The sequence below is a fragment of the Hyperoodon ampullatus genome (assembly GCF_949752795.1).
Source record: "Hyperoodon ampullatus genome assembly, chromosome: 11".
Lineage (NCBI taxonomy): Eukaryota > Metazoa > Chordata > Mammalia > Artiodactyla > Ziphiidae > Hyperoodon > Hyperoodon ampullatus.
In genome coordinates, this window is record NC_136924.1 from 77,225,703 (window position 1) to 77,249,711 (window position 24,009).

The following is a 24,009-nucleotide window of genomic DNA, read 5'->3' on the forward strand; positions in this document are numbered from 1 at the left end:
TCAGTGGTAATAATTTATTTCTACTTCTCTTACTCAAGTCTCACTGGGATTTTGAATTTTTTTCCAGACATGATGCCTCTTCTGCATAATTATGTGACAATAGATACAAATACTTTACTATCAAATCCAAAGCATTTAGAAATACTTTTTACAATGTGTAGAAAGGTAAGCATGTCCTAATCATTTGTCATAGTGATTCTTACTAATGGTTTACTTACTAATGTTTACTTACTAATGTTGTATTTTACTTCAGGGACTCTCTCAATTTGTTTCTTATACATTTAGTTCTATATTGCTCTCATAAACATATATTTGTCATTTAGTATTTTCAAATGGAGTTTGGAATTATAATCTGAAAATTTCATATTGTGTGTTATACTTAAGAATGTTTGCTACTTTTATAGCTGTGTACTTTAGAATGCTTAGGTAAATAATTTTCTTTGTGTTTTTTCTTTCAAAAATGCAGACTTGCTCCTTGATTAAAAAAGAGTGCTAGGAAAATACCACACAGTTTGTCAATTATTGATTTTTCTTTTAATTGAATGTATATATTAGAAGACACTAGATATAGGTAATTTGAACATAAATAACATAAGACAAAAAATTGGAATAGTTGGAAAAACAACATCGTTTAGCTCAATACAGGATAATTGGTAAGCCACATAATGGCTACTGTTGTATTTATGCACAAACATAATTGTCTACTATGTTATCTTTGTCACAAGTTAGAGTTGGCCCTCTTGGTCATATCTGGGAATCATTGTTGACTAATGCTTTCCTCCTCTTTTAGGTGAATATATGTATCAATATATACATAAATATAAAACTGTATTGCATAGAGATGGCAGATTTTAGAAAGCTCAAATACCCAGAAACCTAAGTTTGGCCTTGGAGTTGGGAGTAAGATAGCTAGTGTACAACCTATTTGCCTCCCTAGAAGAGATGTGTACCAGACTCTGTTAAAAGCGCTGAACTGATAATCAGTTTATCTGATGGAAGTCTCAGTTCGGTTATAAAGAGCCTGGGAGATTTTGGGAAGTCACTAAGTTTCATCACATGTAAACAGCAGGAGTAGAATCACGGTTTTTGAAGACTCATATTGCTCTGTAATAACCCAGCTTGTTAAGTCATAATCACCTGGCTGTCTTCAGTTTTTTCCTAAGTTATAGAGACAGCTGCTAGTGAGGGAAAGGGGAAGAGAAAGCAAAGGTAGAAAACATAACAATCCTACATTGTCCTTTATAACTCACAGTTGCTCTGTATTATAGCAGATATAGTAAAAGTGACGTTCACAGTGATCTCCTTCTACTTGTCGAGTAGTTAAATATATTTCTTATTTCTGGTCTTATTATTGAACTCTTACTGTATACTGGTATTTCCTAAGCACTTTATACACATGAATTTATTTAATCTTTACAACATTATATCACCTTTTGTCAAAGAGGAGACAGGCATTTTGCATTGTGCCTGAGGTTTAGAAAACTGACCTAGTCACATAGCTGTTATGTGTTGGAGCCAGATTTGAATCCTGGTAATCTGGCTCCAGAGCCCATTTTTTAAGCTACCGTACTATATTTTGTTTCTCTTCCTTTTGTGGGGGGACAAAACCTCAAACCATCAAAACCAGCAAACAAACAAACCAAGTAAATGCAATTTTGGGAAAAAGGGCTGATTTTTTTCTTTCTGTATCATATAATCCTATGACATAAGTATATTACTATATTTCTTTTTACAGATGGGGACTAAGGTACAGAGGTTAAATATTGGGTGGGCCAAAAGGTGCGTTCGGTTTTTTCAGTAAGATGGCTCTAGTAGCATTTAGTTGTCTTTAACTTCATTCAAAACAATTTTGTTAGGGCTTCCCTGGTGGCACAGTGGTTCAGAATCTGCTTGGCAATGCAGGGGACACGGGTTCGAGCCCTGGTCTGGGAAGATCCCACATGCCGCAGAGCAACTAGGCCCATGAGCCACAACTACTGAGCCTGCGCATCTGGAGCTTGTGCTCCGCAACAAGAGAGGCCACGATAGTGAGAGGCCTGTGCACCGCGATGAAGAGTGGTCCCCGCTTGCCACAACTAGGGGAAGCCCTCGCACAGAAACGAAGACCCAACACAACAAAAATAATTAATTAATAAACTCCTACCCCCAACATCTTCTAAAAAAAACAAAACAAAACAATTTTGTTAGATTGTATGTGACAGCTGTCATATCACCGTGAGTTTAAAAAAAGACTTATCAAAATTGGTGAATTTTTGTATAGCTGTTTTAATATTAAAGATGGAAGAAAAACAACATTTTTGGCATATTAAACTTTATTATTTCAAGAAAGGTAAAAACGCAACTGAAATACACAAAAAGATTTGTGCAGTGTTTGGAGAAGGTGCTGTGACTGATCAAATGTGTCAAAAGTGGTTTGTGAAGTTCCGTGCGGGAGATTTCTTGCTGGCCGATGCACCATGGTCAGGTAGACCAGTTGAAGTTGATAGCGATCAAATCGAAACAATAATTGAGGACAATCAACGTTATACCACGTGGAAAATAGCTGATATACTCAAAATATCCAAATCAAGTGTTGAAAATCATTTGCACTAGCTTGGTTATGTGAATTACTTTGATGTTTGGGTTCCACATAAGTTAAGTGGAAAAAACCTTCTTGACCATATTTCTGCATGCGATTCTCTACTGAAACGTAATGAAAACGTTCTGTTTTTAAAACAAATTGTGAAGGGTAATGAAAAGTGTATACTGTACAACAATGTGGAATGGAAGAGATCATGGGGCAAGCAAAATGAACCACGACCAACGGCACCAAAGGCTGGTCTTCATCCAAAGGAGGTGATGTTGTGTATATGGTGGGATTGGAAGGGAGTCCTCTATTACAGATGTCCCCAACATTTTTGGCACCAGGGACTGGTTTCGTGGAAGACAGTTTTTCCACGGACCGGGGGTGGGGTGGGGGAATGGTTTTGGGATGATTCAAGCACATTATATTTATTGTGCACTTTATTTCTATTATTATTACATTGTAATAGGTAACAAAATAATTATACAACTTACCATAATGCAGAATCAGTGGGAGCCCTGAGCTTGTTTTCACGTGCCACTCACTGATAAGGTTTTGATATGAGTCTGCAAGCAATTGATTTATTATGGTCTCTGTGCGGGCAAACCTGTCTGCTAATGATAACCTGTATTTGCAGCCGCTCCCCAGCGCTAGCATCACTGCCCCAGCTCCACCTCAGATCATCAGGCATTAGATTCTCATAAGGAGCGTGCAACCTAGATTCCTTGCATGCGCAGTTCCCAGTAGGGTTCACACTCCTATGAGAATCTAATGCCACTGCTGATCTGACGGGAGGCGGAGTTCAGGCGGTAAGGCGAGCGATGGGGAGCGATGGGACCAGTGGACCGCTACTGGTCCGTGGCCTGGGGGTTGGGGACCCCTGCTCTATTATGAGCTCCTTCCAGAAAACCAAACCATTAATTGCAACAAGTACTGCTCCCAGTTAGACCAACTGAAAGCAGCTCTCAATGAAAAGCGTCCAGAATTAGTCAACAGAAAACACATAATCTTCCATCAGGATAACTCAAGAGCACATGTTTCTTTGATGACCCAGCAAAAACAGCTTGGCTGAGAAGTTCTGATTCATCTGTATTCACCAGACTTTGCACCTTTGGATTTCCATTTATTTTGGTATTTACAAAATCTCTTAATGGAAAAAAATTTCAATTCCCTGGAAGACCATAAAAGGCACCTGGAATAGTTCTTGGCTCAAAAAGATAAAAAGTTTTGGGAAGATGGAATTATGAAGTTGCCTGAAAAATGGCAGAAGGTAATGGAACAAAAGGGTGAATACGTTGTTCAGTAAAGTTCTTGGTGAAAATGAAAAATGTGTCTTTTATTTTTACTTAAAAAACTGAAGGCACTTTTTGGCCCACCCAACAGCTTTTCTAAAAACACAGCTCATAAATGGTAGAACTAGGATTTAGACCAAGGCATTCTGGTTCCAGAGCCCACATGTTTAGAATCTAGATCTAGAAACACTGCTCTTGAGGTAGAATTTTAAGTTTATGTAAATAGGGTTGGTTCTTGGTTTTGCTAGCTACCTGCTTATGTTTCAGCTCACTGATCCATCTGTTTTCCAGCTTCTACAATTTTATAGCTGTCTGTTTTTTTTTTCCTTTTCTCTGTCTTTGTGGATACATGCCTCTAAAATATCTTTACCTTTATTTTAATGGCCTTTGGGAAGGGATAAAATTGAATGGGGATGTTCAATCTGTCATCTTTATCTGGAATATCTTTTAAATTCAGTTTTCTTAAATTGTATTTGTCTAGGAAATTATCCAGTTCATCTAAGTTTTCAAATATATAAGGAATATAATATTGTTCATAGTATTCTCATTTTTAATCTTTCCTTTATCTGTATTTGTCTTTCATAATGTTTTAAAATTTTGCTTTCTTTGCTTTTTAAAAATAATTTTGGCAAAAGTCTACTTAAGTCTTTTTTTAATGAATCTATTTTTGATTTCTCTTTGTTTTACCTCTTTTTGTTTATATTCCTAATTTCTATCTTACTTTTATTCTCTGGGTTAAGTCTATTCTTTTTCTTATGTCTTGTGTTTGAACCCTTATTAATTTTTCCATATTTCTTTATTTCTAATATAAACATGCCTCTACTCTATAAATCTCTCTTCTGGGAACCTTATTATAAGGCTGCCACATTCGGTGTATGAACATGTGCACTGTATAATTGTTCATATCAGTGAAAATGCAGAATTGACATTAGGGGAACAGGCTGGTAAGCTTTCTTATACTCATCTTCTGTAATACTGTATAGTCCTAAATGGTTATAATGTCTATGGAAAGTACTTCAATTTATGAAGTCCAAATGAGGAAATTAAAAGGTGTGTAATATTAAATTTATGGTTTCATTATGAAAAAATGGGTGCATATAGACAAGAATTCAAAAGGAACAGAAAAACACAGGGTGTATTTAATTGTTTAAGAAGAAGGTTATTTTGTTTTCTTTTGATTTCATTGTATTTTATTGTTTTGATGCATTCCATAAAGGGAAGCTTCATTTGTCTAGACAGTTAACTCATATAGTCTATTTTATTAATCCAAAGTTAAATAAGTGAATTATTATACCTTATAAGGAGTCAGAGTAGATAAAGAAGATAGATGAACTTCATTTTGAACTTCCTTCTTTGGGTTGGCAAGGTAAACTTATGACGCAAGCAACGCTGAGATTCTAATGGCTGAATTTTTATGTGATGTTTACTTCATGTAGACTTGATTAAATTTTTTGCAACTGCTATTTACTGCTGAGTGAAATTTTAATTACTGCAGGTACTATGTGGAGATGCAGGAGAAGATGCAGAATGTCATGCAGCCAAACTTCTTGAAGTCATCATTCTTCAGTGCAAAGGAAGGGGAATTGATCAGGTAATATATGTATAGAAAACATCCTACTTGATGTTTACATTTAAAATGTGCATGTCTGATTGATGTTTTGTTTATATTGTGATGGAAAATTATAAAGATAGTCTATAGTTTATGTTTACTGGTACAAATCCTATGACACAAATACCCAATGCAATTTGGCATCATATTTAAGAAACCATTGCTAAATTCAAGTTCACAAACATTTTCCTCTAAGAGTTTTATGGTTTTAGCTCTAACATTTAGGTCTTTAATTCATTTTGAGTTAATTTTTGAATATGGTTTGTGGAAGGGGTACAAATTCATTATTATGCACGTGGATATCAAGTTTTCTCAGCACAATTTGTTGGAAAAAAACTATTCTTTCCCCATTGAATTATCTTGGCACACTTTGTGAAATCAATTGACTGTAAATGTGAGGATATATTTCTGGATTCTCATTCAGATTTGATTAATTTTTTTGTCCTTAATCCAGGACTGCAGTATCTTTATTACTGTAGCTTTGTAGTAAGTTTTGAAATTAGGAAGTTTGTGTCCTCCAATTTTGTTCCTATGTAAGATAGTTTTTGGCTATTATGGTCCCTTGAATTTCCATATGAATTTTAGGATCAGCTTGTCAATTTGAGCAAAGAAGCCAACTGGGATTGTGATAGGCATTGTGCTAAATCTGTAGATCACTTTGGGAAGTATTGTCACTTTGAGAATATTTAGTCTTTCAATCCCTGAACATAAGATGTCTTTCCTTTTATTTAGGTCACCTTTAATTTTTTTCAAAAATGTTTTGTAGTTCTCAAGTACAAGTTCCTTTCGTTAAATTCTTCATAAAATATTTTATCATTTTTAATGCTATTGTAAATGGTATTGTTTTCTTAATTTTATTTTCAAGTTGTTTATTGCCTGTGTTTAGAAATACATTTTCTATATTTATGTTGTTTCTTGCAACCTTGCCGAATTTGTTTATTAGTTTTAATAGAGTTTCAGAGAATTTCTTAGGATTTTCTGTACACAGGGTCATCTCATCTGCAGATAGAGTTTTACCTTTCCAACTTGGGTGCTTTTTATTTTATTTTTCTTGCCTAATTGCCTTGGCTAGAACCTTCAGTGCAATGTTGAATGGATGTGGCGAGAGGAGACATTTTGTCTTGTTCCTGATCTTAGGGGGCAAAGCATTCCTTTCACCATTAAGTCTGATGTAAGCTGTGGGCTTTTCATAGATGTCTTTTATCAGATTGAGTGTGTTCCTGTTTATTCGTGGTTTGTTGAGTGTTTTGATCATGAAGTCATGTTGAATTTTATCAAATGCTTTTCCTGTATCTATTGAGATGATCATGTGGGTTTTGTCCTTTATTCTGTTGATACGGTGTTTTGCTTTAACTGATTTTCAGATGTTAAATCAACCTTGAATTCCTGGTGTAAATCCTTCTTGATCATGGAGTATGATCCTTTTTATATATTTCTAGATTCAGTTAGGTGGTATTTTTTTAAAACTATTTTTGTACCTGTATTTATAAGAGATATTGATCTGTAATTTTTTTTTCTTGTGGTATCTTTGTCTGGCTTTGGAATCAGAGTTATGCTGGCCTCGTGGAATGAGTTGGGAAGTGCTCCCTCCTCTTTTATTTTTTGGAAGAGTTTCTGAAGGTTGGTGTTTTTTAAATGTTAGAATTTAGCAGTGAAGCCATCTTTGCCTGAGCTTTTTTTGTGGGTAGTTTTAAAATTACCAATTCAATCTCATTATTTGTTATAGGTCTACTTGTATTTCTATTTCTTTTTTTTTTTTTGCGGTACGCGGGCCTCTCACTGTTGTGGCCTCTCCCGTTGCGGAGCACAGGCTCCGGATGTGCAGGCTCAGGGGCCATGGCTCACAGGCCTAGCTGCTCCACGGCATGTGAGATCTTCCCAGACCGGGGCACGAACCTGTGTCCCCTGCATCGACAGATGGACTCTCAACCACTGAGCCACCAGGGTAGCCCTCTATTTCTTTTTGAGTTAATGTAGGAGTTTGCATCTTTCTAGGAAGTTGTCCATTTCATCTAAATTAACTAATAAGTTGGCATGCAGTTCATAATATTTCATTATATTTCTTTTTGTTTTTGTAGGTTGGTAATAATGACCCTGTTTTGTTCCTGATTTTAGTAATTATTATCTTCTCTTTCTCTCGTTCTTTTTCCCCCTTTTGTTAGTTGAGGTAGAGGTTTGTCAATTTTGTTCATCTTTTCAAGGAACCAATTTATGATTTTGTTGTCTGTTTTTTTGGTTTGCTATTTCATTAGTTTTTGCTCTAATCCTCATAATTTATTCCCCTCTACTTGCTTTGAGTTTAGCTTGCTCTTCTTTTTCCAGAGTCTTGAGGTGGAAGTTTAGGTTATTAGATTGAGATATTTCTTCTTTTTTAATATGGGGATTGATAGCTATAAATTTCCCTCTAACCACTGCTTTAGCTACGTTATAAGTTTTGGCATGTGTTCATATTCATTCATCTCAAAATATGCTCTTATTTCCCTTGTGATTTATTCTGGACCCACTGGTTATTTAGGAGTGTGTTGTTTAATTTCCATATGTTTGTGAATTTACCAGAATTCTTTTTATTAATGATTTCTAATTTTACTCCATTGTAATTAGAGAACATACTTTGTGTGATTTCATTCCTTTTAAGTTTATTGAGGCTTATTTTATGGCCCTGCATGTAGTCTGTCCTGGAGATTGTTCCATGTGCACTTGAGAATAATATGTACTTTGCTGTTATTGGGCTGAGTGTTCTATAGATGTTGTTAGATCTAGTTGGTTTATAATGTTGATTAAGTCTTTTATTTTTTGCTGATCTTCTACCTAATTGTTTTATTCATTATCAAAAGTGAAGTATTAAATTCTCCAACTGTTATTGAATTATCTAGTTCTCCCTTTATTTCTGTCAGTTGTTTCATGTATTTTGGGGCTCTGTTATGTGTATGTATGTTTATAATGGTTTTATCTTCCTGATGAATTGACCCTTTTATCATTAAAATTGTCTCTCTTTATCTCTAGTAACACTTTTTGTTTGTTTTGATGTTGTTTTTGTCTAATATTAGTATGTCCATTTCAGCTTTCTTATGGTTGCTGTTTGCATGATATATCTTTTTCCATTCTTTTACTTTCAACCTATTTGTATCTTTGAATTGACCCATTCACATTTACTGTTGTTACTGATACACACAGATTCAATCTGTCATTTTATTTTTTATGTATATGTCTCATGTTTTGTTGTTGTTCCCCTGTTCTTTCTTTACTGCTTTCTTTTGAATTAAGTACATATTTTCTAATGTCACATTTTAATTCCTTTAATTTTTTTCCACTATTTAAAACATTTTTCTTAGTGGTTGCTCTAGAGCTTACCATATATATCTTACCTTATCAGAATATACTTCAGATTGAGATTAACCTAATTTTTAGTGAGATATAGATGCATTACTCTTATATAGCTCTATTCCCTCTTCCCCCTTTTTGTACTACTGCTGCCATATATATTACATCTATATATGTTATAAATCCAACAATACACTGTTTGTAATTATTTCTATTTGCAATTTTATTTCAAAGAAGCTAAGAAAAAAGGCAACCAAGTATATATCTACAGATATACACTTGTTATATTAGCCTTCTTATTTACCATTTCTCAGTTCTCTTTATTTGTTTGCTGTGGGTTGAAGTTACCATCTGGTGTCATTTCCTTATTCCAGTAGAATCTTGCTTCTACATCCTTGGTATTATTAATGTTGGATATATTACATTTTATAGTTTCAACAATACAATTATAACGTTATTTTATGGGATTGCTTTTTAAAACAGTTAAGAAAGTGAAAGAAATACTATTTTTACTATTTTTGATAATTACATAATTACCTTTACTGGAGTGTGTGTGTGTTTGTGTGTGTGTGTGTGTGTGTGTGTGTGTGTGTGTGTGTCTTTATTTGTCTTTGAATTACCCTCTGGGTCACTTGCTTTCAGCCCGAAGAACTTCCTTTAGTATTTCTTGTAGGATAGGTCTGCTAGCAATGAGTTCTGTTTTTTTTTTTTTCTGAGAATGTCTTTATTTCATCTTCAGTGAGGTTGAGGTCTGAAGGTATTAGTTCTGTTCTAAGCAAGTAGCATTGGGAGTGGAAGATTAGAACAAGATTCATAGTGGGAGTCATTGCAGACATTGCATAGAAAACACCAGAAAAAATAAGACATAAGATGAGGGCAGGGAGAAGCCTGTGAGCACAGGTTTACCTTGGAAAATAGATGATCTTTTTCACAGAAACAGAAAGTGTAGATACCAGGAGATGGGAATAGAGTGATATTACTCAAATGGTGACCATCTAATGGTGTCAGTAGGTGTTCATAAAAAAGTGTATTCAATGGTCTGGGGAAAACTGGATAAAACAAAATTCACTTCATTATTGCTTGAATTCTTAGTGCCTTTATCTGGAAATGTGCCTAAGGGGGAGTGGTTAGTATTCTGTGTTTTCCAAATTAATTTAACAGTGGAATCTTTTTGTTTTCCAAACCCAAGGAACATCTATTAACTGTTGTGACAGTGCCGTTTAGATAATGCTGATATAGAGATCTGTCTTGAGGTAGAAATAAGGGATGTGGAAACTTAAGTCCAATGGCTTTATTTTCACAGTTAAATAGGAAGAGTTGTAGAAAATGAAAAAAGTTGGAATTTCAGTTTGGAGGAGTCTAGTAAGTAGTAAAGAAGAATTGAATAAAAGAATTGCTTTTAGCTGGATAGACTCATTTGAAGTTAGCAAGTAAGAATTTCATATGTAATGTATGTACAGTGGGTTTCTACTCCTAAAACTGGGTTGTTAGAGGGATTGGAAAGTTGGTACCCGAGCATTTCTATGTCAGAAAGTTAAGTGAGTTAACTCACTGTCTAATGTTAGTGAGGTTACCATTACTGTGCTGAAGGATTGTAATGCCTTAGAATTAAATTCCTCAATATTTCCTGTAAATTGGTAGTTAGATCTAGAGATTTGGTTGGATTCAATTGTGATTTTTTGGCAAGAGTACTTCATAGGTGGTGTTGTGTATTTCTACTAGGGACAGAATGGTTGTCTCTCGTCTTATGATCTTAGTGCTGTTGGTGATGATATTCTAATTCTGTCATTCCTTCTTCATTTATGAGTGGAATTACTTCTATGAAGAGAAGTGTTTTTTCATCAATTATTAGATTACTCTGAGGGATAGTTTGAGTATTTGCCTTTATTTGTCATGATTGAGACAATATGTTTGTTTCCTTATGCTCCATCTTTGGAGCATCCTCCAAAGATGACCAGTGAGGTGTTTTTAATGGGTTTTTTTTTTTTTTTTTAGCTTTTTAGTATTATTTGACCTTATAGATTCAAATTTATTTGATACACATCAAGTATATTCAGTATATTTCAGGTATACAAAGTTCTTTCAACTTAGGCCAGTGGGAGCCTCTTGAGTTTGCCATATGAGTGCTTTTGACCTGACTCGCATAGACTTTGGAAGTTTTCTGCTGTCTGGTGTGATTAGATGTTCCAGTTTCATCTTGTACATTTCCTGCCCTACCCTGGGAAATGGTATTCCAAGACTGCACAAGGGATATTCCTTGCTATTGAGTAGGTCTTTATTTCCACAAAAGAGAACCAGGAAATACATATTATATTATCTTAAGATTAATGCATCATTAGTAGACACAGATATTTCCAGTTCAAATTTAGAACTACATTATTTTTACTTAAACTAATTGATCCTAATCAGTATCTCCCACACCCAAAATCCCGGTTCTCATCATAATTACTCACTTACTTTACCCCACTAATATGTATATATTATCGCCAACATATGATCATTATTAACAGTTTAAGATTTTTTAGTAGCTCCTTCTATCTCAAGGGTATATTTATATGCTAGGGATATTTATAGCCAAACAAGTCAAATCATAAATTTTAAAGTAACTTAACATAATCCCTGTTTGTTTGATTATTTATTTCATTTTATTTTAACTTTTAGGGATTGCTTAAATTTTTTGTGAATAAAACATATGCAAAGTGTAAAGTCTAATTTACAAAACAAGGTATATTCAGGGAAATCTAGCTTCCATTCCTGTCCCCTCTACCATTACTTTCTTTCCCCATTTCTACCCTCCCCCCACCCCCCAGTTTTTAGTTCATCCTTCCATTAAAAAAAAAAAGCAAATTGTTATAGCCATTCTCTCCTCACCTTCTTAAACAGTAGCATTCTAAACATATTTTTTTTCCATCTTGCCTTCTTCACTTAATAATATATCTTGCAGATTACTCCATAGTAGTATATGGAGGTATTCTGCATAATCAATCCCCATAATTGACTTTATTTTAATATAAACGGATCATTTTAGTTTTACTAATTTTGAAACCTCAAAGTTTCTTTGTATTCTTAATGGCTTTGCACGTAATAGTAGATATTTGTTAAAATGAAGCTTTGTTATTAAAACATATCAAAAAGGTTTTCAGACTTAGTTTACATTTTCTTTTGGCTTCATTGATTCACAATAATTATTTGACTGTAGTAATAATTTTTAATAGAGCCTATGTCCTATATATGCTCTATATCAGAATATGAGACAAAATCAATAGAGTTAATCAGACTAGTCATTTCTTTATAAAAATCTCAATCTTAAAAGTACCACATGTACTCATGTGTTTTGATATTATATATCATCCTAAACAAGTCTAGTATTCTTCTGATACTAATGTAGTTACAGTTTGGCTTACTAAAGGAAACATTGAAATTGTCTTAAATTTTCACGTGAAACTCTGATTATTTTTTAATAGATTTTATTTTTCAGAGTAGTTATAGGCTCTCAGAGAAATTGAGCAGAAGATATAAAGATTTCTCCTGTACCCCTTACCCCACACATACATAGCCTTCCCCATTATCAACATCTCCGCCAGGGTGGTACATTCGTTATAACTGATGAACCTACTGACACATCATTATCACCCAGAGACCGCAGTTTACACTAGGGTGTACTCTTGGTGTACACACTTTATAGGTTTGGACAAATGTATAATGACATGTATCTACCATTAGAGTATCATGCAGACTAGTTTCACTACACTGCCCTAAAAACCCTCTGTATTCCACCTATTCATCCCATTCTCCCCTGAAACTTTGATTTTTAAAGTTTAATTTAAAAATAAACTTATATTAAGACCTCAGAATTTTATTTTACACAAAATATTTTAGCCCATCCCTTTTCAAAAATTGAACTATAGTTGCTGTACAATATTGTATAAGTCACAGGTGTGCAATATAGTGATTCACAATTTTTAAAGGTTATACTCCATTTGTAGTTGTTATAAAATATTGGTTATATTTCCCATGTTGTACAATATATCCTTGTAGCTTATTTTATACCTAATAATTTGTACCTCTTACTCCTCTACCCCTATATTGCACCTCCCCCTTCCCTCTCCCTGCTGGTAACCCCTAGTTTGTTCTCTATATCTGTGAGTCTACTTTTTTTTGTTATATTCACTAGTTTGTTGTATTTTTTAGATTCCACATATAAGTGATATCATACAGTTTTTATCTTTCTCTGTATGACTGATTTCACTTAGCATAATGCCCTCCAAGTCCATTCATGTTGCTGCAAATGGCAAAATTTCATTCTTTATTATAGCTGAGTAGTATTTCATTGTGTATATATACCACATCTTCTTTATCCATTCATCTGTTGATGGACACTTAGGTTGCTTTCATATCTTGGCAATTGTAAATAATGCTGCTATGAACATTGGGGTGCATGTATCTTTTTGAATTAGTGTTTTTGTTTTTGTTTTTTTGGATATATACCCAAGTGTGGAATTGCTGGGTCATATGGTAGTAGTATTTTTAGTTTTTTGAGAAATCTCTGTCTGTTTTCCACAGTTAGCCCATCCCTTTTAATTGAAAGTAACTGTTAGGAAATATTTCTAATAAAATTAAACAATATTGCACTTTAGAATTGGAGTCATAGGATTTTAATGTATGAAATCCACTATTTTTCTTCAGTCCTTTACTTATACCAACAGGAATTTTCTTTTTCAAAAATTTTATTGAGATATATTTAACATATAAAATTATCTTAATTTCAGGTATACAACATGAGTCAGTATTTGTATATACAGGGAAATGATCATGACAATAAGTCTAGTTAACATCCATCACCATACATAGTTAAAAAATTTTTTTTTCTTGTGATGAGAGCTTTTAATGTCTACTCTTTCTTAGCAACTTTCAAATGTACAATACAGTATTCTTAAGTTTAGTCACCATGTCATTCATTACATCCCTGTGACTTTTTTAGGAATTTCTCAAGAGAAATTCTGATCACATCATGCTTATTTTTAGTCTCATTTTTTTTTACACTTGACCCTTGAACAATGCAGGAGTTAGAGGCGTTGACCCTTTGCACAGTCAGAAATTCACGTATAACTTACAGTTGGCCCTGTGTATACACGTTTTCTCCCTATCCGCGGATTCAGCCAACTGTGGATAGTGTAGTACTGTAGTATTCACTATTGAAAAAAACCTGCATTTAAGTGGATCCATATAGTTCAAACCTGCGTTGTTCAAGGGTCAACTGTATTTCCAATTTGATTTATCAAAGAAAAATTCCACCCTAGTCATTTTAACTCAAACATGGAAGTAACTAAGTCTACATTTGGATTATAGCCATCATTTGAGTGTGGACTCTTGTAGAACAATCTTCAACTAAATGTAATCTTCACATAAAAGGAAAGGAGACGTTTTGGCACTACTGTAGGACCTCTTTTTGGCCATTTAAGCTCTCTGGGTTTAATAATTCTAAAAATGATTTAAACAAGCAAAAGTTTCACTGTCATTAAGAGTATCTGATTTATTGATAACACTTCACCAACATTCAGCTTTCTATAAAAGTTACTTGATTTCTCTTTTTCCCTCTAGTGCATTCCACTCTTTGTTCAACTTGTTTTGGAGAGATTAACCCGAGGGGTCAAAACTAGTGAGCTTCGTACTATGTGTCTTCAGGTTGCAATTGCTGCCTTGTACTACAACCCTGATTTGCTGCTACATACTTTAGAACGAATTCAGTTGCCTCACAACCCTGGACCTGTAACTGTACAGTTTATAAATCAGTGGATGAATGATACAGATTGTTTTCTTGGGTACGTATGTGTCTTTTCGATTTTACACTGCATTTCTATTCTGGAAAGTTGACTTTTTAATATGTACATATAATAGCATATAAAGAGAGAATTTTTATATCTTAAGAATTATTATTATTTTTTATTTATTTTTGGCTGCTTCACTGCTGCACGCAGGCTTTCTCTAGTTGCTGCAAGTGGGGGCTACTCTTCGTGGCAGTGCGCGGGCTTCTCGTTGCAGTGGCCTCTCTCCTTGCAGAGCACGGGCTCCAGGCTCGCAGGCCTCACCAGTCATGGCTCGCAGGCTCCAGAGCACAGGCTCAGTGGTTGTGGCGCACGGGTCCAGCTGCTCCGCGGCACGTGGGATCCTCCTGGACGAGGGCTCAAACCCACGTCCCCTGCACTGGCAGGCGGATTCCCAGCCACTGGGCCACCAGGGAAGCCCTTTAAGAATTATTTTTAGTGTATTGTTAACATAATATTAAATTCTTAGAGAATTAAGAATGTGTTTCAGCAGTATAATCTAGTGGAAAGAATGCAGGCTCTGAAAATTAGGTATAGCAGTTCCCCGCTTGTTTTTGACTTATGTGTATTGTTATATCTCTAGGCAACAAGAATTAAGTGTACACTTGGGTTCCATGACTATTAAGTGTCTATGGGTAACAATATTCTAAATAGAGTCGTGTTTCTAAGGAAAGTACTGGTCTGGTAAAGATATAAAGACTCCAATGGGGCCCGTTTTCAAATGTGAGGTCAGAAGATTGTTAGTTGTAGTCCAGGTCCCACCTTGGTAGGAGAGTTTGGCTTTATGTGAAGCACTCTCCTAGCTTCACAACATAGGAAAAGTGAGATCCTAAGTAGTAGTTATAGGCCCACCTCAAGTGACCCAACACATATAAGTGACCCTGTTGTGTTAGAATTTGAGCTAAATTGCTGATTAATTTGTTCAAAACATTAGAAATAACTAGTGTTCTTTTTAAGTTTTGTAAGATATCATTTAGAAAAATTTACTGAGGGGAAAATAATTTCAACAGGAGTAGTTAGGACATTGCCAGGTGGTGGGGAGATGATGGAGGGGCTTGAATTAGGATGGTAGAAAAGGAATGGGGGAGCATATTTATAAGTTGCTATGTGTATTCTAATTTTTCTACTTGTAGGAGACTGGAATTTGTCCCTGATTTAGATTTCTTATTAAAGCTTTGAAAGGAAGAGCATACTTTAAAAAGAAATTGTGCTTAAAGTTATCTCTGACAAAGATTTAGAGAGTAGAGATTTAGTCACTCACAGTTATAGTTAGTAGCATCTATAAGCATTTTTCCAAAAATAGAAAATCCTTCTCAGCTATTGTATAGATTGGGCATGCTTGGATTGTGCTCCCTTGGATTCTTCAGAGCCCCACTCGATAATCATCTTTTGTACTATGATCCATTTGACACCTGGTGTACACTACTAGTTAGAGGCTACATGGATGAGAAGGTCATCAGGTCAAGCACAGTTCCTGTTACAGTATACTATACTTTGACATTAGTAACTTGAATCAATAAAGCAATGGAAATAATGAAGAATAATAGAAGCTAGTAATATATTTGTCATTGGGTTTATTGTATATTACTCTCATTTTGAATCACTGCCAGTGAATTTTTTGTTCATGCCTGCAATTTTAAGTGTTATACTAATATAGAAAATCTTTTAATTCTTAATATTTTTAGTTTTAAACAATTTAGAAGAAACATTCATACAAAAATGTGTGTAATGTATATTGGTCAAACATTTTTCCTTCAGAATTAAAATTTCCTTATCCTGTTTTATAGAACAGGACATTTAATAGATTTACTTATAGCTATTACATTCAGCTTATTAGATGCTGAGTTTTTGGAGAAGCTTTTGGCACCTGGGGTTAGTATACAGTGTATGTGTCAAGATACTTTGTAGACCAATCCAATGAAGACAAAGTCTAAGGGACTCCTCATTTTTTCCATTGGATAGGAATTTTATGCTATCATATACAGGTATTCTTGTTTTAATAAAAGTTGTTATGCTAAGGCCCAGATACAGCATTTGTATTATCATAAATTGATATTACACAAGATTCACCATATTAATTGCAGACTCCCATAGGTCTTTGATGATGATAATTGGTTTACAAAACTTGATTTACATAGGATTTCATATAGTACAAAATGTAGATACCTCTGTGTAACTCCAGTGAATGAACCTTAGAATACACCTTGGACATAATTTCTTCGGAATTTGTTCTCATTTCTCATGTGCACATTTTTTTTCGCCTTTATAATTTGTAGGCATCATGACCGGAAGATGTGTATAATAGGACTGAGTATTCTTTTGGAATTGCAAAATCGACCTCCTGGAGTAGATGCTGTGGTGGGACAGATTGTGCCCTCAATTCTTTTCCTTTTCCTTGGCCTAAAGCAGGTCTGTGCTACCAAACAACTGGTAAACCGGGAAGATCGCTCAAAAGCAGAGAAAGCTGATATGGAAGAAAATGGTAAAGTGTTCTAATTGCAATGAATGCTAGAATTGATTGTGATTTGAGTATGTGTTTTCTTTGAGTTTTAGTCTATTTGGAAACATTAAACAGGTGTACATTTCTTGGCCTGTTACACGTTTAACAAATATTTTGGGTTTGTTTGACTTAATTATAGTAGTCGCTTCTTACCACAATTTTGGTTTCATGGTTTCAGTTGTCTAAAAATATTAAATAGAAAATTCTAGGAATAAACAATTCATAACTTTATTTATCTATTTATTATGGAAGTATAGTTGATTTACAATATTATATTAGTTTCAGGTGTACAACATACATAGTGATTCACTGTTTTTAGAGATTATACTCTTTAAAGTTATTATAAAATGTTGGCTGTATTCTGTGTGCTGTACAATATATCCTTGTGCTTATTTATTTGATACTTAGTAGTTTGTACCTCTTAATATTCTACTCTATTTTACCCCTCCCTCTTCCCTCTCCCCAGTGGTAACTACTAGTTTTTTCTCCGTATCTGTGAGTGTGTTTCTGTTTTGTTATATTCATTTGTTTCTTTTATTTCTTATATTCCACATATAAGTGTGACATACAGTATTTGTCTTTCTCTGACATACTTCATTAAACATAATATCCTCCAGGTCTATCCATGTTGTTGCAAATGGCAAGATTTCATTCTTTTTATGGCTGGGTAATATTCCATCACATATCTCACCACATCTTCATTATCCATCCATTTGTTGATGAACATTTGGGTTGCTTCCTTATCTTGGTTGTTGTAAATAATGCTGCTGTGAACTTTGGCGTGTGTGTATCATTTTGAATTAGTGTTTTTGTTTTCTTTGGATATATATCTAGCAGTGAAATTGCTGGAACATACTTTTAGTTTTTTGAGAAATCTTCATGTCGTTTTCCGTAGTGGCTGCACCAGTTTACATCCCCACCAACAGTGTTCAAGGGTTCCCTTTTCTCCATATTCTTGCCAACATTTGTTATTTGTTGATAGCCATTCTTACTAAGAGGGGTGAGATGATATCTCATTGTGGTTCTGATTTGCATATCTCTAATGATTAGCAATGTTGAACGTCTTTCATGTGCCTGTTGGCCATCTGTATGTCTTCTTTGGAAAAATGACTATTCAGGTCTTCTGCCCATTTTTTAATTGGGTCATTTAGTTTTTTGACATTGAGTTGTATGAGCTGTTTATATATTTTGGATATTAACCCCTTATTGTAGCATATCATTTGCAAATATTTTCTCCCATTTATATATTTATTGTCTTTTCATTTTGTTGATGGTTTCCTTTGCTGTGCAAAAGTGTTTAATTAGGTCCCATTTGTTTATTTTTGCTTTAGTGTCCTTTGCCTTAGGAGACAGACCCCTCCAAAATACTGCTACAATTTATGTCAAAGAGTGTTCTGCTTTTCTTTTAGGAGTTTTATGGTGTCTGGTTATACATTTAGGTCTTTAATCCATTTTGAGTTTATTTTTGTCCATGGCATGAGAAAATGTTCTAATCTCATTCTTTGGCATGTAGCTGGCCAGTTTTCCCAGCACCACTCATTATTGAAGAAACTGATATTCCCCATTGTATATTCTTGCCTCCTTTGTCATAGATGAATCAACCCTAAATGCAGGAGTTTATTTCTGGGCTGTCTATTCTGTTCCATTGATCTGTGTGTCTGTTTTTGTGCCAGTACTATACTGTTTTGATTACTGTAGCTTTGTAGCATAGTCTGAAATCAAGGCGCATGATACCTCCAGCTCTGTTCTCTTTTGTCAAGATTGCTTTGGCAATTCAGGGTCTTTTGTGGTTCCATATAGATTTTAGGATGATTTGTTCTAGTTCTGTGAAAGATATTATGGGTATTTTGATAGGCATTAAATCTATGGATTGCTTTGGGTAGTATGGATTTTTTAAATGATATTCTTCCAATCCATGAACATGGGATATCTTTCCATTTCTTTGTATCATCTTTCATTTCCTTCATCATTGTTTTATAATTTTCAGAGTATAGGTCTTTCATCTCCTTGGTTAAGTTTATTCCTAGGTTTTTAATTCTTTTTGATGCAATTTTAAACAGGATTGTTTTCTTGCTTTCTCTTTCTGCAACTTTACTGAATTCATTTATTAGTTCTAAAAGCTTTTCAGTGGAGACTTTAGGGTTTTCTGTATATAGTATTTTGTCATCTGAAAATAGTGACAGTTTTACTTCCCTTCCAACTTGGATGCCTTTGATTTCTTTTTCTTGTCTGATGGCTGTGGCTGGAATTTCCAATAGTATGTTAAATAGAAGTGGCGAGAGTTCGTATCCTTATCTTTAGAGGAAAATCTTTTAGCTTTCACTGTTGCGTATGATGTTAGCTGTAGGTTTGTCATAAATGGCCCTTATTATGTTGAGATATGTTCCCTCTATACCCACTTTGATGAGAGTTTTTGTCATGAATGGATGTTGAATTTTGTCAAATGCTTTTTCTGTAGCTCTTGTGATGTTCATGTGATTTTTATCCTTTTTTTTTTTTAATGTGGTGTATCACATTGATTGATTTGTGGATATTGAATCATCTTTGCATCCCTGGAATAAATCTCACTGGATCGTGGTGTATCATCCGTTTTTATAAATTGTTGAGTTTGGTTTGCTAATATTCTGTTCAGGATTTTTGCATCTATATTCATCAGAGATATTGCCCTGTAACTTTCTTTTTTTGTAGTGTCTTTGTCTTCTTTTGGTGGCCTCATAGAATGAACTTGGGAGTGTTCTCTTCAGTTTTTTGGAATAGTTTGAGAAGAATAGGTATTAGCTTTTCTTTATACATTTTGTAGAGTTCTCATGTTAAACTGTCCAGTCCTGGACTTTTGTTTGCTGGGAGTCTTTTTATTATGAATTCAGTTTCACTACTAGTGATCTCTTTATTCAGATTGTCTATATCTTCCTGATTGGGTCTTGGAAGATTGTATGTTTCTAGACATGATTCCATTCCTTCTAGGTTGTCTAATTTGTTGGCATATAAATATTTGTAGTATTCACTTATGATTTTTTGGTATCTCTGTGATATCAGTTATAATTTCTCCTCTTTCATTTCTTGTTTTATTTATTTGGGCCCTCTCTCTTTTTTTCTTAATGAGCCTGGCTAACAGCTTATTAATTTAGTTTATTTTTCAAAAAAAAATAGCTCTTGATCTTTTCTACTTTTTTTTGTCTCTATTTTATTTGTTCCCTCTCTGAAGTTTATAATTTCCTTCCTTCTTCTGACTTTGGGCTTTGTTCTTAATTTTTAAATTCCTTTAGATGGTAGGTTAGGTTGTTTATTTGAGATTTCTCTTGGTTTTTTTTTGCATTCTTTTAAACATCTTTATTGGAGTATAATTGCTTAACAATGGTGTGTTAGTTTCTGCTTTATAATGAAGTGAATCAGTTATACATATACATATTTACCCATATCTCTTCCCTCTTGCAGCTCCCTCCCTCCCACCCTCCCTATCTCACCCCTCTACATGGTCACAGAGCACCGAGCTGATCTCCCTGTGCTATGAGACTGCTTCCCACTAACTATTTTACGTTTGGTAGTGTATATATGTCCATGCCAATCTCTCACTTTGTCCCAGCTTACCCTTCCTCCTCCCCATATCCTCAAGTCCATTCTCTAGTAGGTCTGCATCTTTATTCCCGTCTTGCCCCTAGGTTCTTCATGACCAGTTTTTTTTTTTGGATTCCATATATATGTGTTAGCATACGGTATTTGTTTTTCTCTTTCTGACTTACTTCACTCTGAATGAGTCTCTAGGTCCATCCACCTCATTACAGATAACTCAGTTTTGTTCCTTTTTATGGCTGAGTAATATTCCACTGTATATATGTGCCACATCTTCTTTATCCATTCATCTGTTGATGGACACTTAGGTTGCTTTCATGGCCTGGCTATTGTAAATAGAGCTGCAATGAACATTTTGGTACATGACTCTTTGAATTATGGTTTTCTCAGCGTATATGCCCAGTAGTGGGATTGCTGGGTCATATGGTAGTTCTATTTTTAGTTTTTTAAGGAACCACCACACTGTTCTCCACAGTGGCTGTATCAATTTACATTCCCACCAACAGTGCAAGAGGGTTCCCTTTTCTCCACACCCTCTCCAGCATTTATTGTTTCTAGATGTTTTGATGATGGCCATTCTGACCGGTGTGAGATGATACCTCATTGTAGTTTTGATTTGCATTTCTCTAATGATTAATGATGTTGAGCATTCTTTCATGTGTTTGTTGACAATCTGTATATCTTCTTTGGAGGAATGTCTATTTAGGTCTTCTGCCCATTTTCGGACTGGGTTGTTTGTTTTTTGATTCTCTTGTTTCTTGAGGTAGGCCTGAATTGCTATAAACTTTCCTATTAGAACTGCTTTTGCTATGTCCTGTAGATTTCAGAAAGTTCTGTTTTTATTTTCATTTGTCTCAAGGTATTTTCTGATTTCCTCTTTGATTTCTTCATTCATCCACTGGTGTTTTAGTAGCATGTTGTTTAGTCTCCATATGTTTATGTTTTTCCCATTTTTCTACCTGTAATTGATTTCTAGTTTCATACTGCCGTGGTTGGAAAAAATGCTTAATGTAATTTGTTTCCCCTTAAATTTGTTGAGACTTGTTTTGTGGCCTAGCATATGTTGTCTCCTGGAGAATGTTCCATGTGCACTTGAAAGAATGTGTATTCTGCCATTTTGGGATGTAATGTCCTGTAGATACCTATTAAGTCCAACTGGTCTAATGTTTCATTTAAGACTACTCTTTCCTTATTGATTTTCTGTCTGGATGGTCTGTCCAGTGATGTAAATGGGTTGTTAAAGTTTCCTCCTATTATTGTATTATTGTCAATTTCTCCCTTTATGTCTGTTAATATTTGTTTTATATATTTAGATGCATATATGTTAACAAATATTATATTCTCTTCTTGTATCGATCCTTTTATCATTATATAATGCCCTTTTTTGTCTTTTGTTATAACCTTTGTTTTAAAGTCTACTTTATCTGATAGGCATATTGCTACCCCTTCTTTCTTGTTGTTTCCATTGCATGAAATATATTTTTCCATCCCCTCACTTTCAGTCTGTGTGTGTCTTTAGCTCTGAAGTGAGTCTCTTGTAATTGTTTATTTTGCTAAATATATGCAGACAATCACAGAATTCTTTTTTTCAGTATGTTGCATTCTTCATAATTTCTCGCTTTGCTCTCTAATGGGTTATAATTATTATGACTTGAGGGAAATTTTCTAGTAATTTCCCAGACTTTCTTGTTGAATTTCCTACTGAGGTGTAAGATGATTAATCAGTGAAAATTTCTCTTGCTGTCTTTGTTATTCTACACATATATATATATATATATATATATATATATATATATATATATATATATATTTTTTTTTTTCCATGTATGTGATCAAAACTATGGTTTCTTGCATTATCCCTAAAACTACCTTGCAGTTGAATCCAGGCGCTTCAGTATGGTGCGTTTTATAGAACTAGGTTTAGATTGATATTGCCTGGTTTGGGTTTACTCCAGGTTTCTCCTTCTAGGTTGATTTCGTTCTGCATTTACTGTCTTCTGGTTATTTATAATACTGGACTAACTGCTTGGAACAGACCAGCCCTGAAAATAGAAACTGAATCTATGGGGATATACAATTCAACTTTCAATTTTTTTAACCCACATATAGCTAATTATTTTTCCTCTGTATTTCTATATTTTTCTGTTTCTATTAGCAGAAATGACCTCTTCATTTGAGCATTTCCAAGCAGTTCATAATCAGCTTAGTTAATTGCTAAGAGACTCAAATTCTCAGTGGTAGGTCATTGTTATTTAAAACACATGCACTGAATACATAATCATTTTATGTCATTTTTGACAAAAAAGTTAATTTGGGAATCTGTGACTAAATAGTATATTTTATATTAATGGATGTGAAGCAGCCATAGTAAAACAGTAATAGTGTTCATCTTTAGAGATAGTTAGAAATTGTTTTGAGTGAGGAGGATAAAGTCATTTTCAGTTTAGCAACTACAGTAAAGATAAGGTTTATTTTTATAATTTTACATAAAATTATTTAGTCATTTTTCCATTTCTAGAATGTCATTTATAATTTTTATTTTCTTTATGGAATTTATATTTTGTCCTTATGTGGTTTGATTTCTTTTAAATAAATAATGGATCCACAGAAGAGATTTCAAGTGATGAAGAGGAGATGAATGTAACTGCTCAAGCAATGCAGTCAAATAATGGAAGAGGTGAAGATGAGGAGGAAGATGATGATGACTGGGATGAAGAAGTATTGGAAGAAACTGCCCTTGAGGGATTCAGCACTCCACTGGACCTTGACAATAGTGTGGATGAATATCAGTTTTTTACACAAGCCCTGCTGAGTATGTTGTTACTCCCTGAATCTTCAGATATGTTTTTCATTTCCATCTATTAGAAGTTGTTTTGGGATCTTCCCCCAAATTGGTTTAGATTCCCTTTAAATTTTTAATTTATTTTTAATTATAGAAATCCCCAAACATACACAAAATGAGAGCAAATAGCATAATGAAACATCCATCACCCAATCCCAGTAACCTTAATCATTGTAAAGTGGCAGGGTGAGGCTGCAGGGTATCCTCACAAAAGTAATTACAGGCAAGAGTATCTGCATATATTGTTCATCCTCTAGATATGAATGGATAAGGATTTTTGCAGAATGAAGTATCTCAGATATGTTGCTTAAAAATTGTGGCCATAAACTTATTAGCAATTCACAATCCCCATGTGAATGAACAGAGTCCATTAGAGAGTAGATTTTTACTACATTAGCAATTTACCAATTTTGTACAGCAAAGGACACTAGAAACTCAAAGATTGGGAGAAAATATTTGTCATGTACATGTCATAGGCTTAAGACCC

The 24,009-nt window shown here is 34.3% G+C and overlaps 1 protein-coding gene across 3 annotated transcripts in view; it reads left to right on the forward strand.

The window, feature by feature from the left end:
- The window catches only part of IPO8 (importin 8), a gene marked incomplete at both ends in the record, with an annotated part of 66,769 nt that overhangs the window by 39,721 nt on the left and 3,039 nt on the right, over positions 1-24,009 (forward strand). For all 3 annotated transcript variants that reach the window (XM_079715317.1, XM_079715319.1, XM_079715318.1), the window contains 5 exons: positions 68-165; positions 5,351-5,446; positions 14,387-14,607; positions 16,887-17,092; positions 23,289-23,492. In XM_079715317.1, coding sequence (XP_079571443.1) covers positions 68-165; positions 5,351-5,446; positions 14,387-14,607; positions 16,887-17,092; positions 23,289-23,492 — 825 coding nt within the window. The remainder of the gene's footprint in view (positions 1-67; positions 166-5,350; positions 5,447-14,386; positions 14,608-16,886; positions 17,093-23,288; positions 23,493-24,009) is intronic.